The following is an 18,873-nucleotide window of genomic DNA, read 5'->3' as shown; positions in this document are numbered from 1 at the left end:
AGATACTCAGTGTTACCTCAGGCAACTTATTTGATTGCTCAGTACTTCAAATTCCTTCTTGACAAAAAAGGAGGACAACAGCCTTGTTCTACCTCAAGTTTGTGTTGTGGTGATGGAATACACTGGGCATAAAGAAGCAATAAAAGCCCCAGATACATCTGATGATCAGAAGAAAGAAAAAAAAAAGAAAAAAAAAAAAAAAAAAGAAAAAAAAAAAAGTAACTTAATCAGATCTCAGAGAAAGATCTTACAACCTTAAATTTTTTTTCTGTTGCGAGCAGCTCAGACAGACAGCAAGACACCTGCTCCCAACTTCAGCTCTGCATCTGAACATCTATATCCACAAGTGTAACTTCCTGTAATACATCTGCTTGGGGTAAAGCTAGCCAGAATCACCTCAGATTATTCATGCATCTCCTAGTCCTAGGCAGATAACTGAACTCATAACCCCTATCATTTTTCTCTCTCTCCCCCCTTGGTTGGGCCCACCTCCTACTATGAGACAACACTGAAGAGCAAACACTGATAAGCTGAACCTGGCGCCAGCTGTCTCCATGCAGAGATAACAGCACATAGGCACAACAAACACCCAGTGCCACTCCCCACACACCTGTGGGAGCCTAAGCAAGAGAAGCCCACCCTGCAACCAAATGAGAGGGCTCTTTGAGGCTCAGGCAGGAATCCTCTAATCTGCCTCTCTAGGGGAGCCATCTAACCAGACATGGAGCAGAAACTTGTTCTCAGTCTTCATACTGGGCAGATAGAAGAGCAGAAGTCACCTCTTTGCTCTTCTGTGATATCTTAGCATCTTAAATCCACAAATACAATTCTGCGGTCATGATGGTGTTATTGGAAAATCCCCATCTAACAGGTAGAAAAATTAAAACCCAAACTCACAAGACTTAGCGTAATACCAGAGTTCCTAAAGAATCTGGTATCCTTGTGGATGTGCATCTAATAACAACACCAGATCCTTCAAAACGTTAACTTTTCTTTCACGCAGATTTTATCACAAAAACATTTACTTATGTAAAAATAGGATACCTCATTAGGCCTACGTAGGACTATCTTTACACACCTAATAATGACACTGAGATGGGTATTAAATTAAACCTTGGAAAATCCTCCTCTGGTTCTCAGCTCTCCTCAAATATAAAAAATGGTCTGCATAAGGTTCTGACTGCCAGCACAATCTTCCTCTGCACTGTTCTGCTGGCAAAAGAAAGAATCCACATGACAAGCTTTGTCTATATAGAGAAATTGGAATTAATGATAGCAGAGCAGCTTTCCCAGTGGACACTTCTGCACAGCCCATTGGTTAAAAAGTTGGCATCCCTCAGAAATGTTTCTTCTCGTATGAAAAAAAGGCCATAGAGTTCCTTCAGAATTATTATGCTTTCACAGGTAAAGCCCTCCTCGTTTGCCTAAGGGAAGCACATTCCCTCCAACTGTTTTACTCCCCTTCCATCACAAGGAACTGATGAAAGCTTAGGATAACAAGAAGGAGGAATTAGGATAAAGTAATCGAGAAAGAAAGGGGCTGGAACATGCATTTCTGGCAGAGGAGCAAGGAAACTGCTCATGGCAAGAAACAGCAAGTAAACAGAGGGAAACATACAAACACAGCACATAGTTAACACAAAATAATTCTGTCCCCATGCAGTGCTGGTCATGTGCTGGGCTGTAAGATTGCTACACACACTTCATGGCTTTCAGCTCAGAACACTGAAAAACTCTGCTTTTGTACCACCAGGCACAAATTCAGCTTGAGACACATTATGTTTTAAATCTTACACAAGACAAAAATGAAGAAGACATGAAAAGAGGTGAATAGATGGCAAGGGACCTCCTTAGAGTAGACATATTTCTTCTTCAGAGTGGAGGTACAACCCCAATGCTGATTTAGAGTGAGGAAAGATCACCTCTCCACCTCGCTACTCCCAGTATTTTCCATACGTCCCATTTCAGAGGGTGCTGGCAGGCTCACTCTCACCCAAGCCTGTGGACTGGCTATACTTCTAGCACTATGTCACAGCTACAAGGCTTCCATATTAAAAAGCAACCAGAGAACAACATGACTGTAAGGCTCAGAGGGACTTTTCTAGATAAACTTTCAGTGGTGTAAACACAGAGCAAAATTTGTTCCTTTTGGAGGTAAGAAGGATCAGAGGAAACAATTTTAAACACTTTGTCAGAATGTGCTCCAAAATTTACTTGTATCAAGCCTCTGTAAAAACATTATTCCTGAAGACATAAACTCAAACATGCAGCTTACTCTAAATCTCAACTCTGAATGAGATGGCCTGGACTCAAGAATTCAGAAGCCTAAAACTTACGGAAATTGTTCCAAATTATTTTCTCCATAAACAGGACAACCCTTCTTTAGAAGAGTTGGGAATTCTAGGATTTTGTTTTAAGACCACATTTCAAATGCATTCCGTATGGATTTTAGGCCTGAACATGTCTTCTATTAATGATTTTGGATCCTCGGCAGCTTTGGAGTGTTTTCTGTTTTGTTTTGTTTCTAAATCTTTGCTGTTCACCTTTAAACATAGTTGATGTGTCCAGCCCAACACATAAGAAGATACCTTCAACTTTTTGATTTATATGTTTCTTCAATACATCAGCAAAGATTAAAGTGGGGCTAAGCCTCTCATTTTATCTTGGCATAATTCATTCCTACATCATATCAGCCTTCTCCAGAGCTGGATATTTACATACTAATAATGAAGCCTGCATTATAATTCCTAACTCCCATTCCTTTAGCGTCATATATTAAAAAGTGTCGATAGATAAGACTTGGCTCTCAAATTAGCAGCGGTAGCAAAGCAGATTTCAAATTATTCAATGAAAACAGAGACAGCTATGTTTAGAGTCCTCCCACAATTGAGGTAGGCTGGGATTTCACCTTGCTCTGATTCTGACGAAGGAGGGATAGTCTTGATCATTTAGAAACAATGATTTGGATGTTTTAACTATCTCCCAGTTATTGGCATTCTTATAAACATGTTGTGAGGAGAGACTGAGGATGCAGTTCCACGGTTTGTTTAAGCCAACTGAAGCGTGGGCTGTAGCCAGAATGAACAAGCATGCCCTTCTCCACCCCACCACCCTCACTGTGATAGAACTGCTGCTATTCCTGCCTGCACAGCTGGGCGAAGAAGACAATCCACCTTAAAGCTAATTCACTCCCACTTTTTTTTTTTCTCCCAAGTCATTCCCCCTTGCACAGCATAACCACTGGTACCAGCAAAACCAAATGTGGTGGCAACATAGTTGCAAGGTGGGAGAAGCCCACTGCAGGTAGTACACAGTCAGCTCAGAGGAGTGCTGAAACCATAGGATAAGAATCTGCTCACGTAGCATTGACTGCAGAGTATAACAGACATAACAAAGCTAGATTTAGGCCTGCTGAATTTGAGTAGCAAGGCAGAGAGCTAAGGCCAGTCTGATCAGCCATGTTCTTGAGTAGCTCTGATCCAGAGATAAAAACTCTATACACAATTTCAGTTCTTTCCAACTATGCTTCACCTCTACAGGGCAGCTTAAGCCAGCTGGATCTTCTTAGCAACTTTAGTTCAGCCAAATTCAATTGCACTGATCACTTTTTTACCCTGGATTCGGGAATTAGTAATTTAATTTCAGAAAAGCTAATTGTATTATTTAACTCTTATCTAGCTCTTTTCATCCTTAAATATCTTCATCCTTTATCTTTAACCTCTTAAAAGAGGCTGATATCACTATTTACACATGATATCACTATCTGTGTAGATGCCCATCAGTAGCCACTTCAAAGTGTTGCTACCACTAACAGCGAACCCAGCAGAAAACATCCGTGAACACTTGTTCTGTACCACACTGTTAAAACGTCCACATAACCTTACAACATGAGAATTTGAAGACTGTAGTACAGTATCAACATTTTTGTTCATTTTAAATACAGGGACTGTCTACTACAGTACACTTTACAGGTGCTCTCTCAGCTTGACCCTGTTCTTTTTCTCCCACAGTCAAGCCAGTGGAAGCTCAGTCTTCTCAACCAGGCCCAGACCAAACAAAGAGTTTTGCAGCCTCTGCCTTCGAGGAGGTTAAAGATGGGCATCTGCCCTTGAAGTGGAAGCCAGAGATAACTGGACATACTCTTTTACAACTACAAGAATAAGGGAGATCCACAGAGTAGTTACCAGCTTTAAGAAAGTGGACATTGACAATAGAAATGTTTTTGTTATTATCACCATTTCTGACTGTAAGTAATACAGTGCGGATGTGACCTCCGCTTCCATTCCCTTCCATCCCCTGGCAAAAAAGCCTAGCCCAATCTCCGTGCTGTAAAACACTTTAGACAATCAAGAGATTATCTAGGCATCTCAGTGATTTTACAGTGTTACACATATCCTAGTATCACAAGAATATGTTTTACCTTGAGGCAAATGTTTTAATTTATGTGCATGTGAGCTATTTGCAATACCTCCACCAAAAGGAGCCCATATAACCCGTCGGATGGCTTTCACCCAATCTTCCATTTCATTCTGGGAATTAGCCATGAGCAGGAAAGCTTCATGATTGACAGGCATCTTTTCCCGGTCTCCTGCACCACCTGAAAGATAAAACATAAACTTATTTTAGCTTCTAGCTCACAAGAGAACAATTAATGTTTAAAACTACTAAAATTCTGGGTCAAAATTATCAAATAATTATTTTAATTGAGCTGTTTAACACACAGTTCCTACTCATATGCTGCAGCACTCAAAAAGCAGGTTGATAAGAATTCAAAGCTGAAGTAAAAAATGTGCATTTCCAGTCAAGAACTTGGAGATATTGTGCCCCAGCAGTAAACAAAGGGATACCATAGGCTGTAGGACCCTGCAGAAGGAGCTCGAAATTAATTTCATATATCTATGCTGAGGTGCTGAGATATCCAGAAGGAGGGGTCAAGGGAATCCTAGGACAATTCAGTGTTTGAGATACTGAAGTTGCAAGACCATCTGCTTTCCTCAAGTCCCTAAAAATGTATGGTCTTGATATAGAAAGAGACACATTCTGGTTTTGGATCCAATCCAGCCACAGTGTTTTAGAAAAGGAAGTAGGACTTGGGAACACAAATCTAATTCTCCAGCTTGAAGAACCTTAGGAGCTATTAACATTGGCATGCGATATCACAGAAAGTACTGACCAGAATACTAGCTGCAGTCAAGCTGTTTCTTACAACAGTCATTTGAGGATGCTCTAATATTTAAAACACTTATACATTTATTTTATTTTTTTTTTCTGAGTACTTCAGCCAGTTTAAACCTTCCCCTCATCTCTCATTTTACATCCCAGAGCTGGATACAACCAAATGGGGCCATACAGCTTCATTAGAGCAGCCTATATATGAAGAAGATGCTGATCTTGTCCAATGTAGCAGCTGCACCACCAGTGGCCTGGAGCTTAACCATCACTATGGAAACTGTCTCTGTGGCAAAGCCAAAGGCATCACAACTGCTGTACCGTTGCCATCTCTGGCTTAAGCAGCTTCCAATACCTTGCAGCAAGCTGGAGCCGCCAGTCTGCACAGAGCAGCCAAAGCTGCCTGTCCATGGGATCCAGAGATAAGAGCAGTATACGGTGGTTTCTGCACAACTAACTTATATATGTGGCTCATAAATTCTCACTAATCTGGGGGAAGGAGCAAGCTGGAGGCTGCCTGCAAGCCATGGAATTGCTTTTTTTCACTATTAGGTGACTCCTGGCCTATCATCACCCACCGACTATGTGTTGATTTGCAAAGCGAAAAGATTAGCGTGAAATGTGTTAGGAAGGATTTTGTGGCAATTCAATGAACAAAGGAAACTGAGGCAATCTTTCAGTAAAGAACAGAGATGACAGGCCACCTGGAACTAGGCATGCAGCTTAGGAAACAAAGGCAGGATCTGTTTTCCTCACATATATCCAAATTAGGATTCCTTCCTTACAGCACCCTCCCAGACAGTCTCCCATTTTGAATTTAATGAATAATTCATATTCACAGAATCACAGAATATCCTGAGTTGGAATGGACCCATAAGGACCACGGAGTCCAACCCCCAGCTCCACACAGGACCATTTCAATTCCAAACTCTACATCTGAGAGCAGTGTCCAAGTACTCCTCAAACTCCAACACTTGGGGCTGTGCCCACTGCGCTGTGCAGCCTGTTCCATGCTCACCATCCTCTGGTGCAGAACTGTTCCCTAACCCCCAGCTGCCCTCCCCTGACACAGTTCCATGCCGTTCCCTCTGCCACTGACAGCAGAGCTCAGCGCTGCCCTCCGCTCCCTGTGAGGAGCTGCAGCCGCCATGGCGGCTCCCCTCAGCTCCTTGCTGTGTGCTGAGCAAACCCAAGGACCTCAGCCACACTCCCCACACACCCTGCCCTCTAGACTCTCTCTGCATACCTCCTTTGTCCACTTCCTAACAGCCCTTTGTCTTTCTTAAACCGTGGCACCCAAAACCTGCACATTAAGATATGCAAAGCAGAACAGCTGCAAGAGGAACTGAACACCAAGCTATGTTCTGGCTGCAGTATCCACCCCAGATTTAAAAGCAGTATACAACCTGGACCTGTGCTTTTCCTTTGGCCCTCTTCCAGGCCCTGACAGGTTACAATGCCTCTGCACTGCCAGGCCCAAACGCTCCAAAAACTCATTTCTTCATTTACTCCAACTCTTTTTTCTCTACCTACAGAGCCAAAAGTCATGGGAAAATCTTCTGCAGGGTCTCTCTTCACTCCTCCAGAACTTCTTTTTACCCCAGTTTCCAATAGGCTTGGCTGAGAGACACAATCTCAGTGATCTCAGTGTTGCAGTGAAATGAGATGGGCAACTAAGCACCAGGCCTCAAAGTACTCCACTCACCCCATAACAGACACCTCTTCGCTTTATTTCACTCCCTAAGTAATACTACACTAGCCACTTTCACCTCAGTCAGACACACAATATTCTGGCTGACTTCCAGCTATCCCCTTAGTTTCCTTCTTAGCTTTAAAGCCGTATTTTTATTACCAGCAACTGTGAACCTTATAGTCAAGGCATTCATAGCTGCCAGTTGATTTGGATATATCTTGGCCTTGAAAAATGGGCTGTTTAGCTCTGCTGTAGCCTATTAGAGCATCCACGTATTTATATGCATGTTCTGAATGGGCCATACTGCCGGCAAACAACTGAGTCTGGTCAAGATAAAGCAGATCCCATTCTTAAATTTAAAATGTAGTCTTGCCCAGCTAAACCACAAAGTACAAGAAGAGAGACTTAGTTCAGAATGAATTACAGACTGCAAATTTTGCAAGAACAGTTGAACTAGTGCATGCAAAGGTTGCCATATGAAGCATAACAAGCAGAGGAAAATGAAGACTACATCTGACTGAACTTCTGCAGAAGTGGCATCTCAGCATTTTCCCCCGAATCACTGTACCACAGGAACCTGACTCCAGCTCTTTGGCCCCTAAAACATTACATCAAACCTGACAGATGCCTTTTAAATTTTTTTGGACATTTTTCAGGCAAGCATTTAGGGAAAAATATTTGTATTTCTATTAGAGACTGTAAAAAGTAAGAACAGGATGGGAAACAAAACGATTCCTGTGCATGCTGTGGAACCTAGGCTCGAGACTGCCAAAAACTGCACATCCAGCTCCTCTGCAGTTAGCTTTCTCCCACTGAATTCTAACTTGCAGCAAGGTCATGATCCTATAAGCTGTTTGTGGGAAAGTCAGTAGTCGCTAGTCACAAGAGTACAAGCAGATAAATACAACTCTATACAGGGACACTGGTGTACAAACCAGAACTTCAGAACTGCTTCTCAGAGAAAGCCTCGTATGTTAGCATAAGATGAATAAGCATTGACAGAGCAAGCAGACCCACCTACAAATAACTCTTTCATGACTTTCTAACCTTATTCCTTTCTGCACATTGCTGGCTCCTTTCACTACTACACCACTGAGGCAACGAGCAGAATTAGAGCTCCCTAAAGTGCAAAGTTCAGGTGCTTGTCTATGTTGTAGAACTTGACTGCTTTTGAGTTTCAGTAATTTCAAGAAAGAGAAACAGCTAGACTCAAATATTTAGATCTTAAAAGCAAAACAAAAAACTTCCTTTCCGCTACATCTTCTATAGAAATTCAGAACACTGTTGGAAATTCACAAATGCTTTCATTTCCGAGCTCAGACACAGAAGAGTAGCTTCAGATTTGAACTGAAACTACACAACACAACTGAACAATTCAAACACTGAATGGATTCAAGCACACTTATCTTTAAGAAATGGAAATCAATTTTAAATCCTTCTGCCTAGAAATGTTTGGATAGGGAATTTTAACGTTGCCCATCCCAGTGACAAGAAGCTCACTGTCAGACGCTGCACCTCTTTTTCTGCCCCACAGGGATCCGCTGCCTGGACTGAGCAGCTGAGAGCCTCCAGCCCTGCAGCACAAAACCACTGCTGCTGCACAAAAGAAACGGGGCCCTGCCTCCTCAGCACCACGATGCGAGGAACAGTCTGCTAACGATTTTAAACACAGACCAAGGCTTTCCATTCCTTTGAACAGATTTTCTCACTCATCTTTAATCAAGCCCTCACTCAAACAAGATTGGCCCTCAGAGACCAGCTCTGCTTAGCTCAGGACTGCCAGGGGCAGCATCCCAGCCCTTCCCAGAGTTACTTTCAGCTCCACATCACAGGAAAATAAAACTGCCTGCCAACACAGTGTGCAAGCACCTTGATGCCACCGTGGTTTGGTATGCGTTCACCGGAAAGCACAAAGCTTAAGACTAACATTATGCCATATGTACCTGTCCTGCCTGTGCTCCTGCCCAGAGATCTCAGAACAGCCCTCCCTCTATACAGCTGTTTCCAACGAGAAAACATTGGAAGCCTTGAACTATTTGTGAAGCTAAGCCTTACATCCTCTTTCTCAGTGTAGAAACAGAAATTCAGCAGTAGGACTGGACTTCCACGTAGGAGGTGGTCCTGCCTCGCTGTGCGTAAAAAGAGGAACATTTGCATTCTCAAGCAAAGCTGCTTTCAGATGCTGCTGAAGTTGGCAGCTTCTTGTTTTGTTCAGATCATTTCCCTCCCTCCTCCACCGCATCTGGTTTGCCTTTCCCCCATTTTTTACATAGTTCTGCCTACTGATGTGTTTATGTATTGTCATCATATCAACTTCACTGAACATTTACATAACTATAAATGCTTGTGTGTGTGTGTATTTACATGTTTGCACTGCTTTGGTGTGGATAGCAGAGTGGCATTTCCAGCAGGGTGAAACTGAGTTGGCCACGCACATGTTGCTGCAGCATAAGGGGAGGTAAAAGGCAGTTTCAAGGGTGAGTTATGAAAGTGCTAGTGTCTGGAAAGGCAAGGCTCAAAGGACATGCTTGCCCTCAATACTACAAGTAGTGACGGGCAGTCTTTGATTGCAGACAAGCAGCAACAAAGATCTTGACAAATGGACAAAAACTAACAGCCAACAGCTGAAGAGAACAATTGCAATGAGTCATGTTCTCTGACCTGCTCTTCATGATTGTCCTAAAGGTGAGGATCAGATTCAGGGTTCTGAGGTCCCCTTATATTGTAAGAAGCTGAAAAAGGAGGGAAATGAATGTTGTCAAGGTGAAGGGCAGTCGTACTGGGGGAAAAAAAAAATCTTTCTTTGCACAGTAAGAAAAACTAATAGCCTTGATCTTTGGATTATGAAAAGGGATGGAAGAAATATTAGTAAGTAAGCAAGAGGTCATTAAGAGTGCTTGGATTAGACACATGAAACTTTACTCCATTTTGTCAGCCATTGCCTTTGATTCCGGCTAACTTTCTGTCTTGAGCACTCGTCTTCTCCTGCACTGGCCCCAGATTTTCTAAGAGCATGAAATAACGTAACATATCTGAACATTGAGTTAACTTGCCCTCTCAAGTATGCAGTTTAAATTTCAGTATGCTCAGTGTTAATTCTACATTTTTCCTGATGTTTCCCCCTTCCTCCTCCTAATGATCCTTCAAAAGAAGGAAAAGCTTTCAAGGAATAGAAAACTGCCCTTGAAATGCTCTATTTAGGCTACATGAGAAAAAGCTGCAAGAGAAAACTGAAAGAGGCAAGAAGCAGAAGACCAAAATCTAAAAAAAAATTTAAAGGAGCTACAAGAGAATGATAGCAGAATTAAGCAGTACAGTGAACAGTGACATCTGCCTGCAGTGTTTTCCATGTTTTTATCTAAATACAGACCCTTATATACATATTCACACACACACACATACACAAATACATGGGATACCCAAATTTGAAGTTGATTTTGAGAGTAAACTTGCCATTCACATTTTTAAAATCTTACACAACACACAAATAAAAGAAACATGCTTTGGATGAAAACCTATTTATTCTCTCTTGGTTTACTTTTTCCTAAAGAAACATGTAATATTTTTGGTGAATGTGTATTTTATTTCCATAGCTTGGAATCAGTTTGAGGGGCCTTTCTTTTGGTTGCAGAAATGAGGAAAAAAATCTTAAATACCTTTTGCTGTACAGAGTAGATGTAGCTCATAAATAGACATGCTTTAAGTTTTCTTGGAGGAAGAAAATTTAGAGGTATGCACTAAACTCTAATTGACTTTCCAGTCAAATATGAATCCTAATTTCCTTAAACACTTTTAAATCCCTCAGGCTTTCATCCCAATTTCATCCCAATGCTAGTTAAAGTAGATAATCAAATTTTCAGAAGTTGTAGCAAAGAATTTTCTTGAGTCCCTAAGTGATTTTCCGATCTCAGGTCTTAGACCTTGTCCCAGAAAATACGGGCAGTCTAACAGCCTAAAGCCACTGCTGTTCATTACCTAACTCAGAGGCCTTGTCACCTGTCCTCCCCCTTCTTCATTTCTGTGGCTTCAGACCAATATTGCAGCGAATTTCAGATACCATTAAACAGGTTTAAAGAAGCACCAGTAAAGAGATTAAGGCTCAGAATTATGGTTTCTTATGCAAAAATTCTGACAAGACTTAACATGAATAGAGGCACTACAGATTGTCTGTACTGATACATAAGCTATAGAAAACCCTTAAAAACTTGAGGCTAGCATTTGGTTTCAGTTGTCAGAATCAAGTATATGATTTCTAAAAATATAAGCAGTAAATGCAGATTTGGTTAATTCTTTCATCTTTTATACATAAAAATGGTATCAAGTGAACTCGACCTTTGTTTTGTTTTTAACTCCTGCCTGGAAATTCCTTTCTTGGTAGGTGTCATCTGCATTGCTCTGGACTTGCCAATTAAAGTAGAGGAACAGGTTAATGCTATCATTCACTTAGAATAACCTCTTTGTTTTCAACAATCTGAAATTCAGTGAGGATACCACTGTTTGACCTGGGATGTGCTGCTCACTGTGGCTGCAACATACAGTCTGAACTTAGTTAAGCTGAATGTACAACTATGGGAGGACCATCTCCACTGGAGCAGCCAAACAATTAGGGCTGAGATGAGCCCAGGTATAACAGGCATCTGCTGAATACATTATTTTTCTCAAAGACACAGCATCTTCCTTGCACCAACACAGATCAGGCACCACTCCCTCCAGATCCTGCCCACAATTACTTTGCTCCATAAAAAGGACCATTGACTAAGATCCTGCTGGCTCCCTGACCACAAAGGTTTCTGGGGCATGTGAAAACATGCTCTCAGCTGTGTTTAAGCATTGTTATTACTTTGAGTTATATTCATGTCAGCTTCTTCTAGGTAACAGAAAATGAAGAAACCTCTCCGAGATGTTCACATTTAGTTTAGGAAGCCAGAAGGACCATTTTGCATAGGAATTTATCAGCGATAACACCAAGAGAAACTACTGAACCACCAATTGCTGGGAGCTGCATGAAACCACTTTGCCTCTGCTGTGACTTGTGTGTTGCATCCTGAGTGGGATTGCTAAAGTAACTACACTCTAATTATCTCCAACTATGCTTCAGGGGTGAGGCTGTAGAATAATTGATAGTTTGATCAAATCAATTAAATCCTTGTGGCTTGATTAAAATCATGTTTCCTGGTAGGAAATCACTGTGCAGACTAAGTATACTGACTTTCAAACCTGAATCATAGTAGAAATAACAGCTTCTTAGGTGGAGCTCTCAGCGCACAGTGTCATGGTCACTGTGTATTGAAGCAATACCTGCTGACAAAGCAGAAAAATACAGGGTACAGCATTGCTTCTTCTGATACCAACATTATTTGACTGCCAAGCAACAGGTATCTGGTCCTTGGCATCAGTCACACTCTGCCAAAACGAAAGCTTCTACAGGAAAACAAGGTGTTGGGAGCCCAGGCATATTTGTGGTTCAGCTTCTTTCATTTGCTAAAAACTCTTCCTTCAAAGCCTATTTGACACCACCAGCTGTTAGAAGGCTTATTCATTCTTCAAAGACATTCATCTTATGGAATGTCTTTCTTAAAATGACAGGCAACCTTTGCTCCTCTGTATAGGGGGAAAAAAAAAAAAAAAATTTCTTCCCCTCCAAAAACCACCCCAGTCCTGAAAAAAAATAATGAAGTCTGAGGTCTCAAGTGAGGGTGATGAGGGGGAGATAGAAAAGGTTGTGCAGCTTTTTTCTCCAGCATGTTCCACAGACAGCCTTGTACCAACAGGAGGATGCTTTCCCTCACCCTCCTTTCTCCCAGTCCAGAAAACTAACTCTTCAGCCTTTCCTCAATACACCCAAGATCTACAAAACTGCAGTGAACTCAACCCTTAAAAAATGATGAAACGTGCAACTGCCCAAGCTATGCGCACCTCTGACCCTGTGTGCCCTTGTCATTTGATCTGGACTGAAGGGACAGGCATTTTCTGAGGCCAGCAGAAGACATGCACTTGGGTGGCTGCTAGCAGAAGGATTGTGCCAGCCCCTGCAGGACACATTGCAGAATGCACAGAAGACAACTAGGAATTTGGGGGTACAACAAAATGACAGATGTATAAATGAAAGACTCAGAAAATAGTGGTACATCTATGTAAAGCCAGCCACATGGCTCAGCATGGTTCTCCAAGGCAGCAAGTGCTAGAAGTAGCCTTCTGAAAAACGTATCAAATAATGTTTTCCAACTGTGGTTATGTTTACACACTATTTTAAGGAGGAAATTCCTTCCTGACCAAAGATGATGATCCTTCATGTTTTGAAATACCTGAATGAAGATGACTGGATAATTTTTATGCATTACCAAGTAACCGCAAGCAATTTCCTAGCTCTCAAATTTCTTCAAATTTTTAACACTAAGGACAACAGTTGAGGGAAATTTTAAATTCTGATGAGCAGTGAGTTACTACAACATTAGAATAGCAAAATCAATTATTATTATTTTTTTTTTTAAACAATTTCACAGTGGAAAGATAACATCCAACTTCTATATTCCCCTGGGACTGTTGGGCTCATATTTTCCAGGTATGCTCACTGATAGGAATGAAGTGCCTCTCGTGCCTTTTAAATAAGTCTCTCTAAAACTATCTTCTTCTCCCCCTTGCTTCTTTCTCATAAGCCTAATTCTTCTTTTCCTCTGCACCTAACTCCACAATGAAACTTGAAAATAGTGAGAAATTCTTTAAAGACCATCGTCTGCCATCTTAGTCAGTGCTTGGGACTCTACGTGAAGCAGAGCAGAGCTGAAGCCATCAGCTGGTACAGTTTCAGCTGCAGAGAGCAGTGCTCTCAGCTAAGCCAGTATAGACTCTGTTTCTTTGTAGAATGAATACAGAGTTCTTCAGAAAATCAAGCCAACCAATTACAAACATTATTTTCTTCAGCGAAGTGACTGAAGCTTTACAAGCATGGTTTTGGCAGCAGAAAATACATGAACTGTCATTAAGGACTTAACACTTTCAGACTTCGTTTTCAAAAAAAAAAAAAAAAAAAAAAAAAAAGCTATTTATTACATTAGTGCAGAAAAGGAATTAAAATGCAAAAGAATATATACTGTGTGCCTTTCATAAAATATTAGTAAATTTTGGGGAAAAAAAACTAGCATTACTGATTTAAAGCAGAATTTAAATGCTATATGAGATATTCTGATCCAAGTCTTCCTACAGTTTGCATAGAATGGCAGTTTTACAGCAGTCTCCTTCTATATCTGGCTAAGTGCTGGTTAACCAATGCATCTTCTAAACAGGACTGTGCAACACACATTACTTTTCACTTATGACAATAGTGCTGACTGGCAAAAAGGACAATCAGTACTTGTCACTTAGGCTAAGCATTACAGACTTGGAACACACTCATGGAAGGCTATTGGAATTGAGGTTATGCTGATGCACAAAGCAGGGCCTCAAATCTTTGTGCTTTAGGACAATTGTCAATGGGCTACTAGCAGAATAAAGCTATAGAAAAAACAATTCTACTTCTCTCCACCCAGTGGCAATGGACATATTCCTCCTCGTTAACAGTATTATCAAAAAGCCTATGAAAGTTCATTTAAAGTGGTTAATCATTAGCAGATTAACTTCATTAAAAAAAAAAAAAAGAACTTGCTGATTTAGATATGATTTAAACAATTAATGAAAAAAGCCTGGTATGTAAGCAACAACTCATCCTAAGAAATGTCTTCAGCTAGTGGACTTTCCCCACTGACATTAAAGGGAGTATTGCACAGGATGCCCTCCTCTAAGATTCAGTTTCCCAAAGGAAGCCCAGTCTGCAGCACTCACTGCCATTAAAGCATACTAGGATATTACAGATGTACGTACCCTTCTGTTCTGTTCCATCCCAATGCCTTTACAGGATATGCCAAAGGCCTGCTCACAGGCATTGTCTATTCTGCCAGTTAACACATTCACCTCTACATTGTACACACAAGTAATAAAGCTCAGACTCCAAGATCCACAATACACTGCCAGAAGGCCTTCCAAAACAACTTATGCTACTATCTAGAGTTCATAGTGATTTGTGGAGCAAGTGTATCAAAGCAGGAGTGCCAACAAACTAACAAGTCTCTGTTCTGCTTCAAGCAAAGGCTGATGACCAAAGCTTGATCATAAGCCTTGTAAGTGGCTCTGGTTTATTAACAAGGCAACCTAGAGGAACCTAGGAGTCATGGGAACACGTCCCACAGGTTCTGAAGTCTGCACAGGAAATTCATTCCACTGCAAGAATATATTTGCAGCATGAATGTTCACACTGGCTGGCCAAACTCTGTAACTGTTCTCCAAAGTTATTTGCTGCAGCAAGAAATGTTACTCTGTGAAAAGTCTCTAGGGAGAACTGGGAATATTCAGAGGCTACATTTTCTCTCAGCTGAGGATCAAGTACCAGGTAAAGGGATGGGCAGGTATACTGCGTGCAATTACATGTATGTATTCCATATGTTCTGCTGAGGACAGCCAACTATCAGTATGTTTTATGACATTCAAACAGAGATGACAAAATTGTTTTTTCAAGAAACTGTAAAGCTTTGCTTTCTGCATGCTGTGATAAAGAACTCACACACAAAACCTTCCAGTTGGGCTGCCAGAGTGACATTAACTGCAAAAATTAGATCTGATTAGACTGATTTAGACCACAGAAACCTTAGCACTTGGATAAGTGCAATGGAATATCAGACTTAATGCTTAGCATATTCTCTTAAGACAAGAATTTGGGTATTCTTATGCTGCCAGGAGCAGTAAAGCCATTCTGACCATGCTGATTTCGGTGGCCCTGCCTCACAGATGTGTTTAGCTCACTTCATGCACTGATGAGAGAAGGCAGCAGGGTGCATCCACCTTGTGAGCCTCTGACTCTTCGCCTTGCTCCTTCCTGAGAGCACAAAACTGTACACAGCCATCACAGACAGTGAATTATAAGAATTTTTGTCTTTGCAGTCAAAGGCAGGATAATAGAGGATGGGAACATGCTGAGCCAATAGCATGGTATATTAAAAATCCTTCCAGCTTCTGTTTCAAAAAAAAAAAAAAAAAAAAAAAAAAATCTTGATAAGCCTGAAGCCAGCAGCTGCTGCCAGCAGCATGTGGCCTTCCTTACCTTGGGGACACCTGCTGAGCTGCTGCCTCTTTAATATTAGATTAAAACAGTGGCTTTCCACATAATGAATTATGTATCTACAATGAAGCTGTGGTACACAGGGAGCCAGGGAAGCTCTGGAAATAGAAGAAGCATTTGGTCTAATGGTCTACATGGCTGGAAAACATCACAGACGGCTTTATGATTTGTCTGAACACCCTTGTCTGGTAGCAGAAGGTATCAGGCAAGTATAGCAGCTGCTCCTCTTTGCTTCCCTGTTTATTATTGAGAGCAAATGTGTATTTGAAAGTCCCTAAAAGAACATATAAGGAGGGGAATCATAGCTTTAAGCTTGCACATCTTGTGACTGCAACTAATTTTTAAGACAAAGAAAGTTGTTTATCACTATTATTTTTATTTCACTGGTCCACAGCATGAAAGTGAAAACCCGCAGATGTCATATACTAAGCGTACTAATGCCCTGCCAGTCTGGTCTCTGCTGTACTAACCATCTAAGAGAGAGACAGACTTACACAGAGGAGGCTTAATAATTCTCTTCTCCTGTTTAATGTAAACTAGATGGTATGTGTACACAGGCATGAAAGAATTACAGAAAAATGATTACAAAGAGTGTGCATGTATGCAAATACATACAGTAAAACATTCTGTGCTTACAGATGTTCTAGGCCTGTCCATGTTGAAGTCTAAACACATCAGTGAAGTCTGATTCTCAAAAAGGGACATGGCATAAATAGTTTTTCATATCATATACCTTACATTAAGACTCAGCTCCCTCCAATCCAGTTTTGTTACTCCTGTCCAATTACAGATATCCAGTACAGCTCAGATAAAAAATAGTAACATCACTGCAAGCAGTCTTATAATAAGGACATACAAATGGAAGTTATTTTGGTGAATGTTTAAATTAATAGAGATCATATATGTTGCACTGCTGGAACACTTGTCACAGAAATAAACACCAGAGGTTCAGTTTTAACTAAGGAGAAACAGGCACAGAGAGGTTAAAATTATTTCCTGAAGTTATATTGTGCATCAGCAGGGAAATGCTTTCTCTGTACTAAAAAGAAACAGTTTTCAATTTCCACAGTGTGAAATTCCTACACACCAATGCAGACCTGAGATACAGGGACATTAAACAACTGCAGGATGGTATTGGCTATTCAGTAGCAGAGGCAGGAACGAAAAACAAATCTACTACTTCCAGGCACCCTGGATTAACCAAACACTGATAATCACACAGAAAGGAATACTTTCTGAACATTTGTGGTGTACAAGTGCAAAGGCAACATCAGTCCTAGAAAGCAGAAAGCAAAGAATGAGGTGGAGCAAGCTGAACAGCATGAAGATTGCTCCTCCAACACTCTCCAAAGTAGTGCTCTTGAAATAGGAAAGCCACATTAGAAATTAAGAGTATGTTGTGTCTTGAAAACTGCTTCCTCACTCAGCAGCCCTAGTGGTTGCCTGGCACATCCTCTACTTGGAGAGCTTTAACTCACAAGCTGAAGTCACTGTTCTTTCAACAGCAGACGCACGGCTCATTGAGAGTCAAAGCAGTGTGTTGGCCAACTCTGCCTCTCAAGCACTGCACTTCTTGGCAGCCTCTTTGTCTGGTGAGCCCAGAGTCCCAGAGAGAGCATGGCCTAGATCACACAGATGCCTAGATATTGCTTGGATAAAGCCCCAGTTTCACTCAGATTTTAATAGTGATGAAGGATGCTTGCACCAGAGCCATATGACTCTGCAAGTGTTTTGCTGAATGACAGGCATGACTCTCCGGGGCCCTGCCAGTCCCTTCAGCACCCACAGGCCCATGGAACTCAGCACTCTGCTTCCTAGAGTCACCAACTGCTCAACACAGTAGCATGCAGCCATGACCCACACTGCACCAGCTTCTACCAAAACATGCCTTGATCTCAGGTACAGCATCACAATGTGTTTGCATCTTGCTACATTGCCAGAGTATGAAAGGAATTCATTTGTAGGGATTTTAAGTCTAATTTCTTGGTGAATCTTCCTGGCAAATAATACCCTGCATGGTTCAAGAAGTAACCCAGCCCCACTTTCTGCCTCATCATGAGGCTCTTGTTCTGTTTTCTTCGCTAGAGCAAACACCATACACATGGAAAAGAAAACAAAAAGGGTCATGTTATATTGTCTGAGCTGCAGAGTAGGAAATAAAGCCGCACCACAATCCCTACGTCCCTCTAATGATGAAGCTATCAAGTTGCTCTTCCCTCATCTCAGCCCTACTAGGTTGAACTGGTGATGCATGGCTGACCAGATGAAGTACTAACACGAGGGCTTCATTTCACATGATTGTCAGATGTAAAGCACCTTTACTTCCAGTCCCTACTCCCTTCAAACCACAACGTTGTAGGGTTTGAACACTTACTTTCACTGAGATTGCCTCTTCCTAACACCCATAAAATCATCCACACTGCAAGCACATCAGAGGAGGAAGAGAATCCAGCACAGGAAATAGGTGATGCAGCAGAGCTCAAGCCCAAATCTCACTTGTCCTCACCCCCGGGGGTCTACCAAGAGAGAAGCACTGAGCATAGCAACAGAATACATTTAAAGTCCTATAGCTCGTTATCACACAAAGAGACCCAAGCAGCAGCCAAGCACCCTCATGTTGCTGGGTGTGCTCTGTTCTTCCCAGGCAGCAGTAGCAGCCAACACTCCCTCCAAGAGCAGCAGCTATGCGGCCTGTTTGCTGCATGTGGCATCGTCCCCAGCAACCTCATTTTCTAAGCACAAAGAGGAAGCCCACAACATTAAAGAACACCCCGTCCTTTGAAGTCGAGATTTTTTGGCTTGCCTGGCTACAAATAAAAACTGTGTCTTAATCATCCAGCTTTGAAGTCTTGTAAATCTACAG

The 18,873-nt window shown here is 41.5% G+C and overlaps 1 protein-coding gene across 4 annotated transcripts in view; it reads right to left on the bottom strand.

The window, feature by feature from the left end:
* ARHGAP22 (Rho GTPase activating protein 22) overlaps positions 1-18,873 on the bottom strand; it is a 141,390-nt gene that overhangs the window by 39,044 nt on the left and 83,473 nt on the right. For 3 of the 4 annotated variants that reach the window (XM_042818618.1, XM_042818621.1, XM_042818620.1), the window contains one exon: positions 4,421-4,597. In XM_042818618.1, the coding sequence (XP_042674552.1) occupies positions 4,421-4,597 (177 nt within the window). The remainder of the gene's footprint in view (positions 1-4,420; positions 4,598-18,873) is intronic. The other variant, XM_042818619.1, reaches the window with a different exon arrangement.

This window comes from Centrocercus urophasianus, unplaced genomic scaffold (assembly GCF_019232065.1).
Source record: "Centrocercus urophasianus isolate 14NV4802_14NV808 unplaced genomic scaffold, USGS_Curo_1.0 seq_17, whole genome shotgun sequence".
Taxonomy (NCBI): domain Eukaryota; kingdom Metazoa; phylum Chordata; class Aves; order Galliformes; family Phasianidae; genus Centrocercus; species Centrocercus urophasianus.
This window is presented reverse-complemented; position numbering and strand designations above follow the sequence as displayed.